The sequence below is a fragment of the Drosophila sulfurigaster genome, chromosome 3 (assembly GCF_023558435.1).
Source record: "Drosophila sulfurigaster albostrigata strain 15112-1811.04 chromosome 3, ASM2355843v2, whole genome shotgun sequence".
NCBI classification, from domain to species: Eukaryota; Metazoa; Arthropoda; class Insecta; order Diptera; family Drosophilidae; genus Drosophila; species Drosophila sulfurigaster.
In genome coordinates, this window is record NC_084883.1 from 12795219 (window position 1) to 12815372 (window position 20154).

The following is a 20154-nucleotide window of genomic DNA, read 5'->3' on the forward strand; positions in this document are numbered from 1 at the left end:
CCCAATTTCTGTAAACACTGGTTTGTAATACAAACAACAATGTTTCTTGAATTCCAAAATATTATTATTTAGAATTTAAATTAATAAAATACATTTAATTTTAAAATTATATTCTAATATTGCTGCTTTTATTTGAAATCTGTTGCTAGCGTGTTACCATACGAGAAGATATACCAACATTATCAGCCCAGTTAATTGTCACCTGGTTCATATGGTATATTGGTATATTTCTGTAACGTCTGTAGAAAGGCGCGTAGTTTAAAAAGATTGATTGATTGAAGAGTGATATAACACTATTGTATTTCTATGTTATAGGAAGATGTGAAAATATAAAGCGAAAAATAAACAAATTTGATATTTTCCACTTAAACAGATAAAAACGTTTGGATATCTAAATTAATTGAAATGCAAACAACAAAGTCTTATAATATTCGTTTATTTATTGGTATATTCAGATTGTACAACGACTGTACTTTTGTTGCTTTGTGGGATATTAAACAATGGGATAGCTGCACTCGGAGGCAATGCCGCAGAAGTTCTTGCCACGTGGCAGACGGAAGTAACCCTCCTCACCCCAGGCCTTATCCCAAGAGTTCTTGACAATCCAGTAATCCTGACCCTTCTCAGTACCATAGCCAACAACCAGAATGGAGTGATTCACCTCAGCGGTGTTGCACTCCTCATCCGAATAGATTCCACTCTTGTAGAGCAACAAACTCTCAATACCATACACAGAGCAAGCCAATGGGCCCTGAGTAGCAATTACTGTCTTCATGGCCTGCTCGTCCTTTGGTGGAATCGTGGCAAATCCAGTGATCTTAGCACCAGTTGCACCCGCCGAAAATTTGCAATTTTCCCTCTTATCCACATATGGATACTTGTCGCCACTGGAAATACCGTTTTGGCGTGTAATGAAATTGAAGGCGTACTCCTGGAAGCCACCATCGCAGCCATCAAGACCCAGTTCCAGTTTGCCACAATCGACCAGATTCTGTTCGGACAGATTGGGCAATTTGCCTGTCTTGCGGAACACATGACCCTCAATGGCGCCAGTGGTGGCAAAAGACCAGCACGAACCGCATTCGCCTTGGAACTTGACTGGAGTAACTCCGCCCTTTTGACGCCAATCAAAGGAGTCGGGCAGCTTGGCGTTGGTCTGCAATTTGGGTTGGGCACGATGTTCGTTAGCGCTCTGACTGCAAACGAAAGGCGAGACAAAGTTAAAGTAAATGGTAATAGGCGTATAAATGAGCCAACTTACTCGCCAGCTGATGACCGCTTTAAGCCAGTAAGCTGCTTAAGGAACTCGGCATTTGTCAAGTCAGCGAATGCATTCACAGCCATTTGGAAGCCACTGGAGCCACTGTTGAAGGCGGCGTTTCCGGCATCAACCAAGTTCTTGCGAGCACCAAAGAGACCCTCACGCAATTGACGATCCGCTGCCGAGAGATAAGTTTTTCCAGATTGTGCCTACAGGAGAAATACAGAGAGAGACAGAAAAGTGTTTAACAGACGCCACAAATTATAGTTGCGCATATTTTGGAGCTTACCACAAAGTCGCCAAAGTTCTGCACATTATTAAGCGTGGGAGGAGAGGGTATACGGCTGGCAATGTTGGAAACGCCTTGCCTGAAAGTGTTGGCCACATTGCCAAGTCCGCCACCGAAGCCACCAAACTGGGCAGATACCAGAGCCACGAAGGGCAACAAAGCGAACAGCAATTTCATCTTTTCGATCTGTAAATATAATTTTATTGTTTATTTTTATTCAGATATTTTCACAGTTGTCCTTCGATCGAGTTGATGGTGATTTTCCAAAAGGGCAATCGAGAGCAGCGCGACATTGAAACCGATTAAAGATTTTATAAAGATTATTTTAAAATCGTGAATTCAAGTTTATCCACTTGTGGCCGTTTGAACAGCTGGGCGATAAACCGAACTGAAGTCGACATTAAAATTCACTCAAACAAATTCAAGTGAATTCTCACTTAACTGTTTTATTCTCACGTCACAGATGATATAATATTCGAATTGGAAAACAATATTTGATGACTACCCGATTGCCTCGAATTTAGCAATTGCCCTGAGATTAATGCGCTTATAAATTACGTATACGTAATATGTTATAATGCATTCTTGATTAACACCAGCGAGAACTTGCTTCACACACCGGCAATTAGTAATTATTACGTGAACAATACTGAGCACAGGCAATGATTAAATCGGATCCTTCATTATTATTCTCACAAATTCACCTTAGTAACTAACTTGACTAACCTTTCTCGTCCGATCGCGCAATATAAATGCGAGACCCAGTTGCCAAAGTCGGAGCTTTTATAGATGCGATCGACGTCGCATCTACATACGTTATCATGCAAATTAAATAATAGAAAAGGCAAGTCTGTATCATTCACGGATCGTTCCGAAATTCAAATACATATATGTAAGTCACAAGTATTACCCAGATCAAGTATTATGCATATAAAAAAAAAACAAAAAAACAGGCTGACTATAAATTTTCGATTAGTCTACGTATGTCATTTGAAATGTTGACTGGTTTGGCAATTAAAAGCCGTTAATTAGCGCGATGTTTAACAGCATTAAGATATAGATATAGATAAACAAATAGGTGGTTCCATTTTTATGTATTTCTTATACCCTGTAGCTATTCAGGTCGACTAGGGAAAGGGCTTTATAATTTTTAGAAAACATTGCACTTTTTAATTTTCTTGTATTATACAATATAATTCGTGGCTTTCAATAGTCGATCAAATATTCTTAAAGGATATGTTGGAATATTTCATTAAACTTTCTGTAGTAGATTTAGTCTTATTACAGGGTATATTCTGGACAAGCATTCCCCATTATACCTGCTTCTTAAAGGATATGTTGGAATATTTCATTAAACTTTCTGTAGTAGATTTAGTCTTATTACAGGGTATATTCTGGACAAGCATTCCCCATTATACCTGCTGGGTATTTCTTAGAAATCCATCAAAGTAAACCTGTTTTAGTTACGAGTCAACAAATTTTAATTAGAAATACAAGATTGTAGGACTAATTACTTAATTAAATTGTTTAAGCCAATAAATCGTAGGATTACAAATTACAGGGGTTCCCAGTTAAATTGAGAATGGATAGAAAGAATATTAATATATAGTAGGTCTGCATACCGTATAAATTATTTGCCTATAAATTGTGCGATTTTCAAATCTAATCTTCTTTTTAATATTTCAAACAGTTTTAATTTGCTTTTATGATATTTTATAATAGAGATTTTTAGTTCAGTAGCTGCTCTATCTGATTTACATTAATTACTAATCGACATTGACTATCAAAATAATATTGTGAGCTTTGATCACTTCGCTGGCAGAGTTGGCAGTTATATTCAAATTGGCAAGTTCATGAACTGTTAAGTTCAGCTGTTAATTGGCTGTTAACGTGCTGTTAATTATGCTAATCACTTGACAGACCGTAAACTCCCTAGCATTTCAAAGCTTTCAATTGCATGCCGAAATGTTACTTCCTTTGAATCATAACGATTAATTAAACACGACCAAGTTGAAGCGGCAAACAATTACTGGGAATATGAGAATAATTATCACACTCTCCAAACTTGTTTTCCCCTTCCCTCGATTGTGAATGATTATTCGCATTTATATTATATTGGCAATACTCGGAATTGAGCAAGTTTGAGATCTACAATTTATATTTACTCTGTGAGTTATAGATAATGTTTAATAAATACTGTATATTCTAATATGAAATCATTTCTTTTAAGTCGTCTTGCTGGTCGGCGTGAGTTTTGGCTCCTGTGGTGGTTCGGTGATGGGCGTTGCCTCTGGCAAGAAAACCACGCCTTTGCTCAGATCCACAGGAGGAGAGGCCCAGTTCTGAGTCATGGCAAAACGCTGCAGGAGATAGAGATGATAACGAGTATAAATATATTGCACTAATTGATCTAGCTGTCGCAGAAACTTACTCCACTGGGAGCGAAAATGGAACCACGCTCAAATTGAGGGCGAGCTGATGCGAATGCCAGGACGAAGGATGCAATGAGGGCGATCACGATAGTTACTTTCATTTTGAGTATGGATTGGGAGTGTGTTGTAATTGAAGATGTTCTCACAATTCAGATGTTGTGTTTGCAATGCTTCTCCATCTTTGAGGATGCCGTTTATATACCCGAACCTTTCTCTTTGCACATCGAAACGGATGCGATGCAAGTACGCATTTAATTCTTCAATTACTCGTACTTGCAATTAGTACTTCCGCAAACGTGAATCATTTGATTATTTCCGAATTTGCCTGACATTATTGATCTCGCTGGAAAGTTATTAATAAAACTTCGATGTTTGCCGTGCATTTCAAAGAGGGCTCGTCACTCTCTTAACTAATGTTAACAGTTTATTGTTAGCGTGGCGTGTTGTGAGTCATTAACTCTATTTTAAATTATTCCATTGTCTATTATGATGATAATCGTGAGTTTGTTCTACATTCAGTTTGATTTGTTTTTTTCTGAGCTGCGCTTAGCTTGAATATTAATTAGAGCAAACATTCTGTTGACTGTTGTATAGATTTCTATCCATCTAATAAAATATGTATTTATTCTGAATAAAATGTAGATTGTTGACATTCATTTTAATAAGAAAAATTGATATGTGTAAAATGAACTACTTAAGCTTCTGTAAATTAAAAAAAAGATACAGTGATATGATTGATATAATAATATAATTTGACATGCAATAAACATTCGAATATAAAATGTAAGTGAGTTAAATTTAAACAAAGAAGTAAGAAAGCTAAAGTCGAGTGTACTCGACTGTGAGATACCCACTACTCATTTTTAATGAAAGCAAAACCGTGCGGTATTAATTTTAAAATATATCAAGTTAGTATACTAAAATTATAGCAAATACTATAATTGTTATATTTATATAGTACTACATTCAAAGGTGTGTGCAAAATATAATATAACAGATTGTCATGGAGGCACAAAGTTATAATACCTTTTTACCATATGGGTAGCGGATATAAAAATATATATTAATACAAATAACAAATGAGTGGACTGTTTAATTAATTCCTTAATTTATAAAAAACAAAACAAACGAATTGTAAATTAATATCGTTATTTCATTGTTTAATAAGATCATAACTCAATAATCTTTATATTATTTCATTTCATTCATTATTTTACTGTTTAATAAGAATATAACTCAAAAATCGTTATATGGGTAATTCTATGGCGAAATTTGTCCCGTGCGAGGCTTTTTACTTAAAGCTTTCTTTAAGCTCTAGATAAGCACTATATTTAGAGCTAAGATTGATTTTAGGAATATATAATTTCGTTCATTTTTTGGTTTTGCGTACGAATTGGTTAATTTTTGCAATTATGACAACAGAAAACAAAACAGAAAAAAAAATCCAAAACCATTCTTAGTTTAATTAAAGTACTTATCTAGAGCTGTAAAAATAAACTTTTCTTATTTTCAAAATTGTTTCAGTTTATGTTATTTTCAATGAAAAGAGTCTCGCACGGGACAAATTCTGTTTTGGAATTACCCAATTGTATTATTATTATATTTTAACTTTATACATAAGCTATATGTTTTATATACAAGCTTATTGTTTGTATATATGTTTTATTGTAAACTTGTACATATTACATTTAGGATTTTAAATTTAACATTTTTATTTTTTTATGTTGTCAGAAATTTCTAGGGTATTTCCGAGTCGTAAAAACTCGACTTTAGCTTTAGTAGTTCTTGATAACAGCTAGTCATATATCAAAATATTTTTATCAGAAACAAATTTAAGCTAAAGGAGAAAACTACAGCGCGACGCAGAAGAATGAAGAATGAGTCTTAAGTTGGAAACCCAATTCTCCCAGTTGTTACCTGTTGCTGTTGTTGCCACTAAAATGTGGTTGTTGTTGCTGCTGTTGTGGTTGTTGTTGCCGTTGCTGTGGATGCGGCTGTGGCTGTTGCTGCTGCATTTCAAACATGTACGTGAGGAATGTTTACCTTTTTGTGAGTCTGAGATTGCCGTTTCAGCAAAAGAGAAACTTTTTATATTCGTTCGTTGGACCCTGCTATTCTTTTCAAGGTTGTCTTCCCGCCAACAACAACAGCAACAACAATAACGTTGGGCGACGTCTTTGTGTATGTGTATGTGTGTGCAGGTTCTTTCATTAACCACTTTCCGCGGCAGCAACAACATCAACATCAGTCAGCAGAACTTCAAACGAACTCTCAGACTTGAAGTCAAAGTCAAAGACAAGCCTCTTTGCTCGCCGTCTTCTACTTCTTTGTCTTCTGTTGCAGCCAAAATCAAGGAGAGCTTCACGATGCTGCATGTTGCTGTTGTTGCTGTAGGCGAGGGAAGATCTCTGAGCTGACTTGGCGGGTGGCAGTACCTGTCTTGTGTCTTGTGTCTTCTGTCTGTCTTTTGTCCATTGCCCAGTGACCAACGCGTCTTTATAAAAGCTGATGTGATGCGTCTGCGTCTGCGTTTGCGCACAAATCCTCTTTAAATTAAGAAAAATGATTTGCAAATTCAGCCGCAGAAAAGTCTCGCAACGAGACCTGCTATAAAAGGTCCCATAACGTTTTAGATTCTAGTGTCTAATTTATGTTTATTGGCCTTTATGGCCGCATTAACAAAGCCCAAATAAATCACAATCCCAGTCCCGACTTCGAGTCGCAATCGTAAAGCACAGCTCATCTGCTGTATAGGAAGCGTTGACCCTGCATCTTGAACGTGATGAAGCGAATGATGAGGGAGTGATTAAAGTTGAGTCTCATTTTACATTTACCAAATTCGTTTTATTAATCAAGAGTGTGTTTTGTTTTTGTCATACAATTAAAGCATAATATAATAGTTAGGTAAATCGTAAGTAATTAAGTTGCTCTTAATGCGATAACTAATCGATAGCTACTCGATAATGCTAGTGCTAGAAAAAGTCATCGTCTAGTCTGTCGCAGGTCCGCAGAGAGAAGTGCCATTTTCAAATAGAAAATGAGCATTCCTCAGTGGAACCCGGGACAGAGGCCCCCCCGCCAAATACACCTGGAGAACGATTACGATAGACGATAGCATTTATCGATTACGAGGAGATTACGATTAATAGCTATGCGGCTCCGGCAGCACCTTGAACTTGCGCGAATCATCGTTGTTGTTGTTGTTGTTGACGACAACAGCCGAAGTCTTGCCGAGCACACGCATGGCATTCGAGTAGTCCGAATCGATCTGGGGAATGATCTGCTGCTCATTGGGACGCAGCGTGCGTATCAGATCGCTCAGCGACAGCGAAGACTGAGGCGTGATCTCATCCTTGCTGACGGCAGAGGCGCGCTGCAACTCCTGGGAACTGGTCATCTTCTCGAAGTCCTGCGCAATCTGCTTGAGACGCACCTCAATGCCGGGTGACTCCGTGGAGCTGGGCATTGTGACTGCTGGAGCTGGAGGTGCAGCTACAGCTGGAGCTGGCACATCGTTGTGTGAGTCCGTCTCAGCCTCAGCTTCGTGCTCGACTTCATGTTCGACTTCAGCCTCATGCTCGACGCTGCTGTTGTCATCAGCTGTCTCCTGGTTGTCCTCATCGGCCTCCTGATGTTCCTCGTCGTTGCCATGGGCTTGCAATTGCAGCTGCAGCTCCTCAATCGAATGCATTTCGTTGTGCAGCTCGTTGTCGTTCAGGGGGAACACATGCTCCTTCACATCGTCGCCATCGTTCAGCTCACGGGCATGTTCATTGGACACATCGCTGGCGTCGTGTTCGTGCTCGTGTTCGTGTTCGTGCTCCTGTTCGTGCTCATCGAAATCGGTTTCGCCATCAGCATCGTCGTGCTCCTCCACATCCGCCTCGAGCTCAGCATCCATATCAGCAGTTGGGGCATCCACCAGCGAACGATCGTGATTCAGCTTGAACCACACAGTCGATGGCTGCTGCGAGGCATCCGCGGCATTATCGCCCACCGATGACTTTGCCTTGGCGAACATGCTGCCGCTGGTGGACATGATGAGTGGCAGCGGTGTCGTTGTCGCCAGATTGAGCAGCGAGGCGGGCGGACGCGGTGTCGTCGAGGTGATGGGGCGTCTACAGTAAACCGAAACGAAACAAGAAGCAAAACAAAACGAATTGCATTACTTGGATTCGATTAAGTTCGAGTTCGAGTTCGAAGAAGAGTATTAGTTAGTTACTCTTCTCTTAGTAAATATGTCATTCGACTGGCAGCGAGCTTGGCATTTGGGTTAGTGCGAAAGTGCGAGATTGCATCTAAAGTTAGTTAGTTGAACACAAATCTTGATGGCAACAACAGCAACATTAACATTAACATTATCATTAACATCAAATTTAACGACAATTTAACAACAAGCTAAGCCCCAAACCACCAATTTGTTTAGCAAGAGTCTCGAAAGTAGCCTCCAATTAGAGTCCTGCTCACCACTCGGCAAAGTTGTGCAAACTGCAAGGGAATTAAGGTGAATGTGTTTTAAATGTTCGGAGAGGTTTTTAATAAATATTCTATAAAAGGTATCTGTAATTATGTCTTCCCAACATTCCCTAATTTATCTAATAATCTTTTTTTTTATCTCAATTTTTTATGCAGACCCTATTTTTGGTGATGACTATTCTCATTAATTTTTAGGATGCTATTAAATACCGGAAACATTAATATTTTACTGGTATATAAAGAGTGATCATTTTAATAATTTTGTTTAGAAAACTCAAATTTTTGAAATATAAAACGTTGAAAATATAAAAAAATTTAATATATTATTTACAATAGTTTTAGGTTTTTTAAAATAATTAATTTGGAAATGTAGGCTTCACATATATATTTTCTTTTCGCTATATTCAAACAAAATTTATACATCTGTAAGGAAATAATTGGTATTATATTTGAAGTATTTTGTAAAATTACAGAAATAGCAAAATAACTACAAAATATTCTACAGATCCCTTATAAGGAGAATCCTTTAGAATCTACTTGGACCTTCTATAAAGTATCTTCTGCTATCAATAATTTCAAGCTCTGAACTCTCTCGCCTGATTGCACAACATTCTCGGAGGTTGAGGGGACATCTAAAGGGGACTCTCATATAGCAAAGGGAAGTTTTCGTGTTTTGTTTTGTTCGATATCATGATACAATATCAGTTTTAGTGATCTGTAAGTTAGTAATAGGCTGATAGCTTCGCATTAGTCTTCTGTATTAGGTAGATAGCGAGGTATACAGATGTCCAGTATACCCGCTTTGAGTGTGTGTAGTGTATATTTGTATTTGTAACGATTTGGGGTTTAGCTCACCTATTTGATTAAGTTTTGTATTACTTTTTGAACTGAACGTTCCATTGTTTTGTATTGAATTTCTGATAGTAATTTATTTTTGTTTTTTTCGTTTTGTTTTTTTTTTTTTGTTTTTGTGGTCAACTAAATTAACTTTTATTAATCACGATGTGGTTTTATCAATTGTTTATGTTTATTTGTCTGTATCTTAATTAAGGACATTCGCTTAAGCATTCTCGTATATCGATTTCATTATGTTTATATTTATGTTACTCTCTTATAAATTATTCAGTTATTTTGTTTTATTATTTGATTGATTTATATGATTCTTATGTTTTTTTTGTGTGTTTTTTATATCGATTTTTTAGTGGCGCCCATGCTCTCTAGTTGTCCTTACCCCTGCGCAGAAGAGACCGGAATGCTGCCATAGTTGTAGTAATAGCAACGGGTCTGCTCGCAAATGAAGTCCTTGACGTCCGAGCAGTCCTCGGGCATCCACTTGAGCGTCGGCTGCTTGAGGATGACGCAGCCCTTCTCGGCACCACTGCTGCTATAAAGATCAAGCAAAATTGCGTTTGCATTTGCGTTGCCAACGTTTAATCTTCAGCATTTGCATCGATCCTGACAATGAGGATCCTTGCTAAAGGATATCAAATCCTTGCTCTGTCTTACCTGTCACGTGCTGTGCGCTGGGGAGAAGTGTTGCTGTTATGATCGACAGGATCGAGGAGGCCAGCCTGGATGGCATCGGCCGAGTTCTCGAAGAAATCGAATGTGGCATTGAACGGCAAACCGGTGCTCATCCATAGGAACATTCCCGTGCCCAAGCGATTTCCGGATGTCCAGAAATCGTAGTTACCATAGCCGGCATTCTTCAGATACGTGGTCATCGATTCGGCCTTCTCCTTCGTCTCGAACGAGGCCAACTGCAGGCCCAGGGATCGACAGTACTGATAGGCCAGGAAGTAATTCAGTTCCGGCGAATAGGGATTCATCCGACTGATGAAGTACTGCACGCCATCCAGATGTATGGTTGTAATGCGTTGACCTAACAAAAAAAAAACAAACAAACAAAAATGTATAAGAAAAAGAACAAACAATTTCACAATGTGAATTAGTTAATGCCGGCCACTGAACCCTAAAGAGCGAGAAGGTTCGCTCTGAATATTGAGTAATCGCCATGCGTAACCGTAACGGTAAATATATACGATATAATTTCTATTCGTTTCGAATGGGTAATCAAAAGATGTCCAAAGTAAATATCATTGAATAGGATTACCAAAACGAGCAATCCGAATGACAAAACACATTTTTTAGCGTATCTCTTGGATTGCTATAAAAAGCAGAAGCCAACAGAAGTTTTTTGGACTTGGGGCCCAAAGTTAATTCAACACCGAAGCGAGTGCTGGGTGATTCATTGGCCAGCGTTTTAATGATAATGATGATGATGACCAGGAGCATTTATCGGTCTATGACCCGAGACGTAGAATCAGATGCAGACAGAAGATACACAGATACAGCTACAAAAGCTAATTACACAAAATCCGATGAGGAAATAATGGCGTTGATGACATTAATTAGCCCAATGCCCAAAGAACGAAAGTAGTTGCCTTCATCTCTATTTTATATTTTTGGGGTTTTTCTTCTTATATAATCTCCCCATTCAGACAGCCAAACAATCCCAACATAAAGAATAATAAAAAGAAATAAAGAACCAGCCTCAACACACACACACACACATACATTGACAATGACTTGACTGCTTTCGTTTCGTTTCATTTTATTTGATTTCGATTCGTTTCGTTTCGGACATGGACAACAGGTAGTCGGAGCAAGATGTATCCCTTGTGTCTTCTTCTTTTTGACTTCACTTTGACTCTTGTTCAGGCACTCAAAGCGTGCTAAACAAATACTACACCAATAACAGCAACAACATCAATGTGTTGGCCTCATGACAAACGTCCAACAGCGAAGCCAAGCTAAGAGACATTTTCGTTTTCAATTCTGATTCGACGATGCCTCTAGGCAAACGGAAGGCTGCCCTCGGCGGACAGTTGACTATTTATGGAACTTGTCATGAATAGAGGAGGTACGACCGGCCAGTCAGTAGAGTATATGTGTACTTTATGTTTGTAGTACATACAAACACACACACTTACTCACATATAGTATATCTATAGACCGAGGGCCCAATCTTCTTCTACCTTTGTATGCGCGTCTGTTTGTATATTAAATTATTTCCGGCGATTTAAATGCAAGACACACACGAAGCCAAAGTCTTCTGATTTCAATAAGCAAACGAAGGACTGACAAAGAGACTGACAGATGTATAGATAAGTATAGAAATATGATGTGTTCGGAAACTAAAAATACTTCCAGTAGGAAGTACTCTATCTATCTTCTAAATAATTTATTTTCTGTATAACAAAGATTCTTACAATATAAGTTTTTTGTTATATTATTAAAAGGAACTACATCTTTACTTTAAGCACATTTTATATTTGCAAAAGATAAAAAAATATATTTAAGATATAATTTGTAAATACTATTTCCTCTGAAAATCGTACATTATGTTCCTTACGTTGTTTATTTAATTAGAATAAAAGTCTATACCTTTCTTTTCCTATTATTATTTTCTAAGTAAGATTCACAGATCAAATTGTTCTTTTGCTTTACAGTTATTCAAGATTGTTAGAACTAAATGCACATCTCTTGCTCGCGAAGCAAAGTTTTGTGTCAATACGTTATTCAATTTGCTGACTAATGATAGCCTTGGGTTCTGGTTTAGTTTTCCTGAAATCAACAGAAAATTGGAGTAATCGCAATTGATTTCATCTATCATCCGTAAATGTAGTCCGAGTGGGCATCCACTTTGGAATTGCAGCTAATTTGATCGGAGCTTGGACTGAGGATGAACTCGCCAACGAGTAACCCAATAATTGAAGTGCATTTTGCCCAGTTTCCCGTCTTCAAACCTACTTGGGCACTATAATTTGAAGGTAATTACGATCGAGTGAGTGGCTTCCCCCTCATTCGAGTAAATTGTAACGATAGATAGTACACGAATCTAGCACGTCTCTAATGATGCACTCAGAGTCAGCTCGAGAACTCACAGTCGACAGAGTACAACTAGTGGCCAGATCTGTGATCTTTGCAAGTTGCAAGTTGCAAGCTGCGAGGATCGCGGCTTGAGGCGCAAATGTAATCAAATGACGGTAAGCCTAGTTATTTGTTGGCACCTAACTTCCCTCCGGTTAGCAACCAAATGATTATTATGCATCGCCAGCTGCAGCAGATGCTGCCTACAGATGCTGGGGATAGCGAATGAAATTGATAAAAACCAAAAACAGCTTGCAGCTAAGAAGAATGAGCGGATCGGGAAATGAGAACAACCCAATCAAATCTAACAACTTCCCGCTCCAGCTGCCCCTTAGCCTATCAGAGAATTCGCTTGGGCGTCATCGATGGAAAAAAGAAAATTATTCCCGTTTAATGACTATCATATTATAATGATAGTTCATAAAGTATTTGTGTATTCTGCGTAGATTTATTCATATAATTTTTTTTTGTTCTTTCTTCACCCTTTCCTTGCTAAATTATTTAAATAGAGAAACTACAATTTATGTAAAATAACTATGAAATTAATTTTGAAAATAATCCTCAAAATCAAATATTATTATTTATGTTTTCATCGTTTAAAATTAAACGAAACAATAGAAACAAAAATGATGAAGAGATAATAAAATAAAGAATTCTGATATTCTTGGAAAAAATATTTAAAGTTTTTGAAAATTGGAACATTTAAAAAATTTATAAAATAATAAAACAAAAGTTCTACGACTAGGAGAAAGTATTACAAATTTTTGTAAATTGGATCGTTTTATAATATATGAAATTTGATTAAAGTTTTCGGCGGTATAATATTCTTCAATAGAAACAATTCATATATCATTATTTTTTTAATGAAAATTGTATTTTTTTTTTTTTTGCGCATTTCTAATGTTGTTTAGTTATTAATAATAAGAATAACTTGTACTAACCTGCAGCGCATGCCAAAAGGCTGAGCACACAAAACAAAATGATTTTGGCCATATTCACTTCAAGATGTGTTTACTGGGTTAGTTTGAGCAAAAGCGATATCGAACGCGATTGATGCTATTCTCTATGCTCTTTGTTGAGAGTCCGAAGAACCGTTGGCACTTTTCGTCGCGTTCACTGTAAGCCTTCGACTGAACGGAGTGATATCCAGGCTATATCACGCAACCGCGAACCGTCAAGAAACTGAAGAACAAACTCGCTGCTGCGCTGTCGCCGCTGTCGCTGCTGCTGCTGCTGTTGCTGTTGGCTGTTACTTCCAGAACGCCAACACTTCCAATTCCAATTTTAATTCCAGTTTCTGTGTGAACTTCCTCTTCCAATGCGCGCAGAACGAAACGAAACGAAACGATTCGAGGCGAAGACGAAGACGAAGACGAAGACGATGAGTCGCACCTAGCACACACACACTCACACACACTGATGCAGGCACACAGACACAGATACAGAGTCAGGCACACCTTGAGACGCGTCTTTAATCCTTTGACCAAACGGACACACAATTAGAACTTGATGCTGAGGACTTTGGAACTAACTGCGGCTCTGAAGCAGAACTGATGAACTGAAGTAATGTTGCTTGGCCAAGTACACAAAGGTAAATGTCGTGAAGAGGGCCAGATTGTTAGCTTAAAAAGGAAATTGTCGGAGACCCAACTGCACATGTGTGCGTGAGTATGACTGAGTGTGTGTGTGAGTGTGAGATCATGAATGAATGAGCCAGCAATGGAATAAGCCAAAGAATACGAAATGTGACAGTGGCTAACACCAAGAAGAAAAGCCAAGAACAAAAACCGAAACCGAGTCCAAAACCCGAACCCGAACCCTATCACAGACCCGTGCTTATTCCCATTCCCATTCCCGTTCCCGAACTCTGACTATTTGCGCATTTCGTGGATGTGATTGCTGGAACGCGCTGTGGCTTAGTGCAAGTGTGTTAGTGTGTGTGTGTGTATGTGTGTGTGCGTGCTTGCGATCGTGCGGCACTGGGACTTGATGACTTCTTGCCCATGGTCTTGGTCTTCGGCTTGGTGTTGGAACTCAGCACTCGGTGCTAGACAAAGAGCGCAATAAAGCCGCGACGCTACGCGACGCGACGCAAAGGTACAGACAAGAGGGCCAAAACCGAAATACCAAACACACACACACACACGCTTATACCAGCACACACACGCATACACTTGCAGACATGCCTGTGCTGCAAGTCGTCTTTCGTCGTCGTCTTTTCCAATGGGAGTCGCAGTCGCCGCTGTTCATTGTTAGTTTTATTCTTTCTCCCACAACGTCGCTTTGGTTCATTTTTTTTTTGTTTTTGTAGGTTCTGCTGGTCCCACTTCTTACCTGGTTCTGACTCTGACTCTGACTTGTGGCTTGTCTTAGGGCCCTGTCCCCGTCCCGTCCCCGTGCCCGTCCCTTCCCCCCAACACCCCTGGCAGCTGGCCACAGTTCAAGCTCCAACTTCAGCCCTGCGGGATCGTTCCATTAATTTGGTACGCTATCGCAGTTTGCCGTCGACGTCAACGTCAACAGCAACAGCAACAGCAACAGCAACGACAACGACAGCAGCGACGTCAACGTCGACGTTTCGACTGGTTTGTGGTTTCGGTTTTACGATTCCTGCCTGGAAGCGTGAAATGTAATAATGATCTTCTCTTTTGCATTTTGACAATAAGTCTGCGGGTGCCCCCACCAAAGACATCTTGAACCGCCAAGTAAAAATTCATAATTTAAAACTGCAATCGACGCAGCGATACCCGGTAAACATTTATTTATAATATTGTATGATCACATTTTAGATAACAGTAGACAAAACAAAATAAATATTATAATTATAGAGAAAGATAGCAAAATCTCTAGACATATAATTATAATTTCCAACAAGTCATTATACCTTTTCAACTCTCTGTGGGCCGGGCATAAAAAGCCCGCAATATGAAATGTTAATATTCTTTTAATATATCTGCAGATGCACGTAGTATAACTTCGGACTGTGTTTATATATAATTTATGCTTTTCACCCAAGTCCGGTTGGCTGGCTGTCTGTCTGTCTGTTTATTTATCAGTTTAGAGTGCTGGCTGTAAAATGGCGTCATCCAGCGGAGAACGAAAGGAAATCGTTACACACTGTTAATTAGATGTACACACGCTGTAAATAATGCTAATGAGTTCTCACAGATTGTTGAATCCTTTACCACCAGCATTTGCCCATTGCAAATTTGAATACAGCATTTAAAGCGTATCTATTACAATTCTTGTTGACAGTCTGTCTTTTCTTCTCAGATCTTGTCGGATATTTCTAGTGACATTGCATTAGGTAAGGCTGTCAAGGATTAGCTGCAGTTCAGCAAGAGTTTACATTCGCTATGACTTGGGTGTTGGCTTGCTTGAGTTCTTTTGCCTCCTTCTTAATCAATATTTAATCCAATTCGACACATGGCTGGATAAATAGCTGGCTATAGGTGGGTGTGGGCCATAATTATATACGAGTCCGAGTACGAGTAAATATAATAATGGCCAGGTGATTAAGAGTCATGGGAAATGGAATGCGTTCATTTTCCCAGTTGGGCCCAGGGCTTGGGCAAGGTTCTAGGGTCTGAGTCTGATGCTGGGCTTCGGCTTCGGCTTGGGTCTGAGTCTTGGCCTGGGTTCGGGCCTGGTTGTTGCGCTTCCTTCGATCGAGTCTAGGCGGTTGTTGACTGCCTTTGCTTTGCTGCTGGGCAACAGCAAAAAAGTTGGCACTGCGACTGCAACTAGGGCTGAGATGATGTTGTTGTTGTTGTTACTGCTGCTGTGGTTGTTGCTGTGCGTGCGTATTGCAATCAAAATTCTATCGAGGAACGCACCAAGATTTTGGGCCGCCCTACGTGCATCGTTTATTGAGCTTGCTGCTGTTGTTATTGCTGAGGTTGCCGCCGGGCCGACGCCGACGTTGCTGCAACTGTTGTTGCTGTTGCAAATGCTTCGGTTGCTGCTGCTGCTGACGTCTGTCGACGCATTCAGTTTAATGTGACCGCCACGTCGCGTCGCGTCTTGAATCCTCGCTATCTGGATTTAGAGCTGCTGCTGCTGCTGCTGTTGGGGTTATGGAGTTTAGAGTCTAAAGGCACCTATTTGGATGGCCTTCGCCTTAACAGCATTCATCCATATCCATCTATACATGTTGCTGGTCTTTTACTGCTGCTGCCGTTGCTGCTGCTGCTTCTAGTTGATCTTGTGATCTTCACCATTTGTGTGTGCTCTGTGCTTACTTTGTTGGCTGCTCTGCAACTTCGTTGTTGCTGTTGCTGCTGTACTTGTTGCTGTTGTTGTTGTTGTTGTTGTTTCCCTTTTCTCTGGTTTATTTCATTGCTAGTTCTCGAAGCGACTAGTTGTTGTTGTTGTTGTCTGCTTGCCTGCTGTTGGTCTAAAAATAAACTTGGCACAAGATTGAGGAATTTAATTCGCCTTTTGGTAGAAATCCTCGACTTTGCAAACGGACTTTGGCAACACGCAGACGAACCTCTCGCTCTCCAGCTAGTTTCGCTTCATTTTTAGCTTCTTCCTCACAAACACACACACACAAACACATACACAATCGCACACTCTCGCACACTTGCTCACATGTATTTGAATCTGTATCTCAGGTGCGTGCGATGGCGCATTGCTCCTGTATTCAGAGTAGGAGAGAAGACTTTGCGCAATCCACTTTAGCGTCAACTGCTGGAATGATGATGATGATGACATGGTCATGGCATGCTGCTCATTCGTAAAACCAGCGGGATACCAGCTGCCTCCACTCCACTTTATTCCTCTCCGCATGCACATTTTCCGCATCAGATCAAAGGATTAAAGCATTCTGCACACATAGATTTTACGGATTTTAATTCCAATTCACAAATGACACACCTCATGCCTCAAAGTTGCAGCTTAGTTGATGCAGACATCACATTCGCATTTCCACTTGCATGATTTCAAATTAGAATTGATCTCACAAACGTGTTGATTTGACAGGCAAAAGAGCACAAAACAAGAAGAGACAAAAAAAAAAAGAAAACAGTTCTAGAATTTCATAATCAAGCAAAGACGATGATCTGTTCATCTGTGTCTTCACTTGGGCCTCATCTCTATTTTTGTGTCCTTGATGCACGAAGGTCATCAGCATTTGCATTTGCAGCTAGGCCCAGAACTTGGCACTAGGCACTCGGGGCACTTACCACTATTTGTTGCTGCTGTTGCTGTTGCTGCTGCTGCAGTGTGTCGTGAGGGCCAAGCCCAGAAAATCACATAAACAAGCCAGAACTGCCCCCTCCGGAGCTGTGGGTTCGTCGTGTTCGAGTTTGAGTTTGCGTTTGCGTTTGAGTTTTTAGTTTCGAGTTCGAGTTCATTCATACATAAATTCATATGCACAGCTTCAACGAAAATTTCCAATAAGTTATTAAAATATGCGCAATGGCAGCCAGCATTTGCCTTTTGCAATAAATGCTTAGCATAACAAACGAATTATCAACTTGAACCAAATTGCAGATAAACCACAATTGTCTCCCAGTCTAGACGAAGGCAAGACTACACTAAAGTTTGGAAAAATGTCCATTTATACCTTATGAATGAAAATAAAATTCTTCTTTAAATATACTATATTATTATTATTATATTTGTACTGCTTAGTGCATTAATTTAAAAACAAGATCAATGAAGTGGAGAGTGGATAGTTTTACATTAAGATAATCCTTTTAAACAGCTAGTTATAATAAATGTGGAAAAGTTAAGTTTAATGTAGTGAAAGTTCTTTGGATCGAACAGTCATCATAAAGCAACTTTCGTCCACCCAAGCGGATTTTGTATCAAACAAAATTATTTTGAAAACTATAGACAACACTATACTGAACTGCTAAAGAAGTATTCACGGCGTAATATCTTCTTATAAAGTAATTATTTTCAGTTACTGACTATTAAAAAAACACAAAAATTAAATGTATTCATAATGCTTGTTTCACACTCAATTTAGTTTAAAATGACAAAATTAAAAATATGAAAATGTATTATAACAACCAAATTAGTATATTCTTTAACATAAATTGTAAGTTTATAATATGTGTTATAGTGTTTGCATAACGGTTCGTTTAATGAATAAATTGTTAAGTATGTAAATATAACAATTAATAGAAAAGTAAATTAAAAATTTGAATTTAAGTGATATTATCACTGATTGAGTCGAAGGCCCCAGCAGCCAATACTCTCTTTTTTATTAAATGTAGTATTAAATACTAGATTTAATATAAAATAAATAAACTGTAAGTTATATCGCTTGAATTCCAATTTTTAATTTACTTTTCTATTAATTGTTATATTTATATATTTTAAAATTTATTCATTAAACAAACCGTTAGCAATGACCCAAAATAATTATTTTATTCCGTTTGTAATAGTTGAAAGTCTCGTAAAAAATGAAAATAAATGTTAGAAACTGGGAATGAATAAGTTATGAGTGGTCGATAAATGCATTCATTCATGCGTTACAAAAATCGTGACAAAGTTGTTATATCTGTTGGGCCAGAGTAAAACGATCATAGATGTGGTTTGGGTGCATGGTTCGTCTTGATATCGAGCAAGCAGAGGCAGTGGCAGGCCTTCTTGCCTTGACCATGGCCATGGCCATGGTCATATCAACGGTAAATAATTTCGATCACAAAGCAAAGCCAAAGCAAAGTCAAAAGACATAAGCAAACGAGGCAAATGAGCATTTGGCATGTCGAATGCGCAATGCCCGATTCTCGATTCCCGATTCCCGACTCTTGATTCCGATTCCCGATGAGTGGCTCTTTTTGCCTGGTTGCCTGGTTGCCTAATGGCCGATGGCTGCATAGCGTTAGCTGGCAATCAAATAGAATGAGGACGAGGCAAATTTGGCCCAAGCAAAAGAAAAAAAAGCCTAGTCAAGATGTTGATGCAACCGCAGCAACAGCAACAGCGACAGCATCACAGAGTTTTGAGTTCTGCTTTGTGTGATTCACGTCATTTCGAATTCCATGTCAAAAGGTGAAGCCAATTCAACGTTTCTGGCGAACTGGCCACAAAAATCACGACCGTAAGCCAAAGTCAAAATCAACGCCAAACTCAAAGTCAAAGTCGAGGCGAAGTCAAAGACGAAGACAAAGTCAAAGCGTAACAATGCCAAAAAGAAAAAGATACAAAATTAACAACTGCAACAACACGATGTTGACTCGAATCGCGTTGAATGAAGATTGTTTCGACTAATTTGTAACTCTCTGACATTTGTTCTAGATACAAATAGTACGGACAACGAGACGAGCATGAGCATGAGCATGATCAAGCAGTTAATGCCCCACTAATATGGCCATTACGAGTCCACAAACCATTTAGCCTGGCAGCGTAGGAAATCAAAATACTATACGAAATGCGAAATTTGAGATTGCGAAAATAGAAATTCAAAGACGGAAGTTGTCGTTTTATGCGCGCATTTACCGTTTAAATGGTGGGGAAAAACAGTTCGAGAAGATTATACATACTTAGGCTCCATACGAAGTGGTGCTAAGTGGTCCCAACTCAGGCCTCTTTTCCATGGCCAGGGTCATCACGCACACATCTACGAAGGTACTTTCACACCTACTGGACAGCGTCTATTTATTTGCGAAATTGAAATGCCACTGCCAACATCTCTCCTCGCCACGGTATGTGAATGTGACTGTGACTGCGGATGTGTGTGGCTGTGAATGTGACTGCGAACGGTGGATACGGGTGTGGATGTGACTATGGATGTGGCTGTGGCTGTG

General features: G+C 39.1%; 3 protein-coding genes across 5 annotated transcripts; all 3 read right to left on the minus strand.

The window, feature by feature from the left end:
* Positions 1–420: 420 nt before the first annotated feature.
* On the minus strand, positions 421–2299 carry LOC133844758 (procathepsin L). Its single transcript, XM_062278960.1, has 4 exons — positions 2277–2299; positions 1551–1736; positions 1262–1470; positions 421–1196 (listed from the first exon to the last, which is right to left on the minus strand). Exons 2-4 carry the CDS (start codon positions 1725–1727, stop codon positions 494–496), a joined length of 1089 nt encoding a protein of 362 aa, XP_062134944.1. The 5' UTR covers positions 1728–1736; positions 2277–2299; the 3' UTR covers positions 421–493.
* Positions 2300–3654: 1355 nt separating this feature from the next.
* Positions 3655–4164, minus strand: LOC133842719 (uncharacterized). The gene is made up of 2 exons (XM_062275926.1): positions 3982–4164; positions 3655–3910 (listed from the first exon to the last, which is right to left on the minus strand). Exons 1-2 carry the CDS (start codon positions 4081–4083, stop codon positions 3776–3778), a joined length of 237 nt encoding a protein of 78 aa, XP_062131910.1. The 5' UTR covers positions 4084–4164; the 3' UTR covers positions 3655–3775.
* A 2640-nt stretch (positions 4165–6804) lies between these two features.
* On the minus strand, positions 6805–13969 carry LOC133843072 (uncharacterized). 3 transcript variants are annotated; one of them, XM_062276444.1, is made up of 4 exons: positions 13333–13967; positions 9965–10340; positions 9690–9839; positions 6805–8100 (listed from the first exon to the last, which is right to left on the minus strand). In XM_062276444.1, the coding sequence occupies exons 1-4, from the start codon at positions 13382–13384 to the stop codon at positions 7125–7127; spliced, it is 1554 nt and encodes a 517-aa protein (XP_062132428.1). In that variant the 5' UTR covers positions 13385–13967; the 3' UTR covers positions 6805–7124. The 3 variants fall into 3 exon arrangements, with proteins under 3 accessions (XP_062132428.1, XP_062132426.1, XP_062132429.1); XM_062276442.1 differs by having other exon boundaries at positions 9690–9842; positions 13333–13966; XM_062276445.1 differs by lacking the exon at positions 6805–8100 and having other exon boundaries at positions 9386–9839; positions 13333–13969.
* Between the last annotated feature and the right edge of the window lie 6185 nt (positions 13970–20154).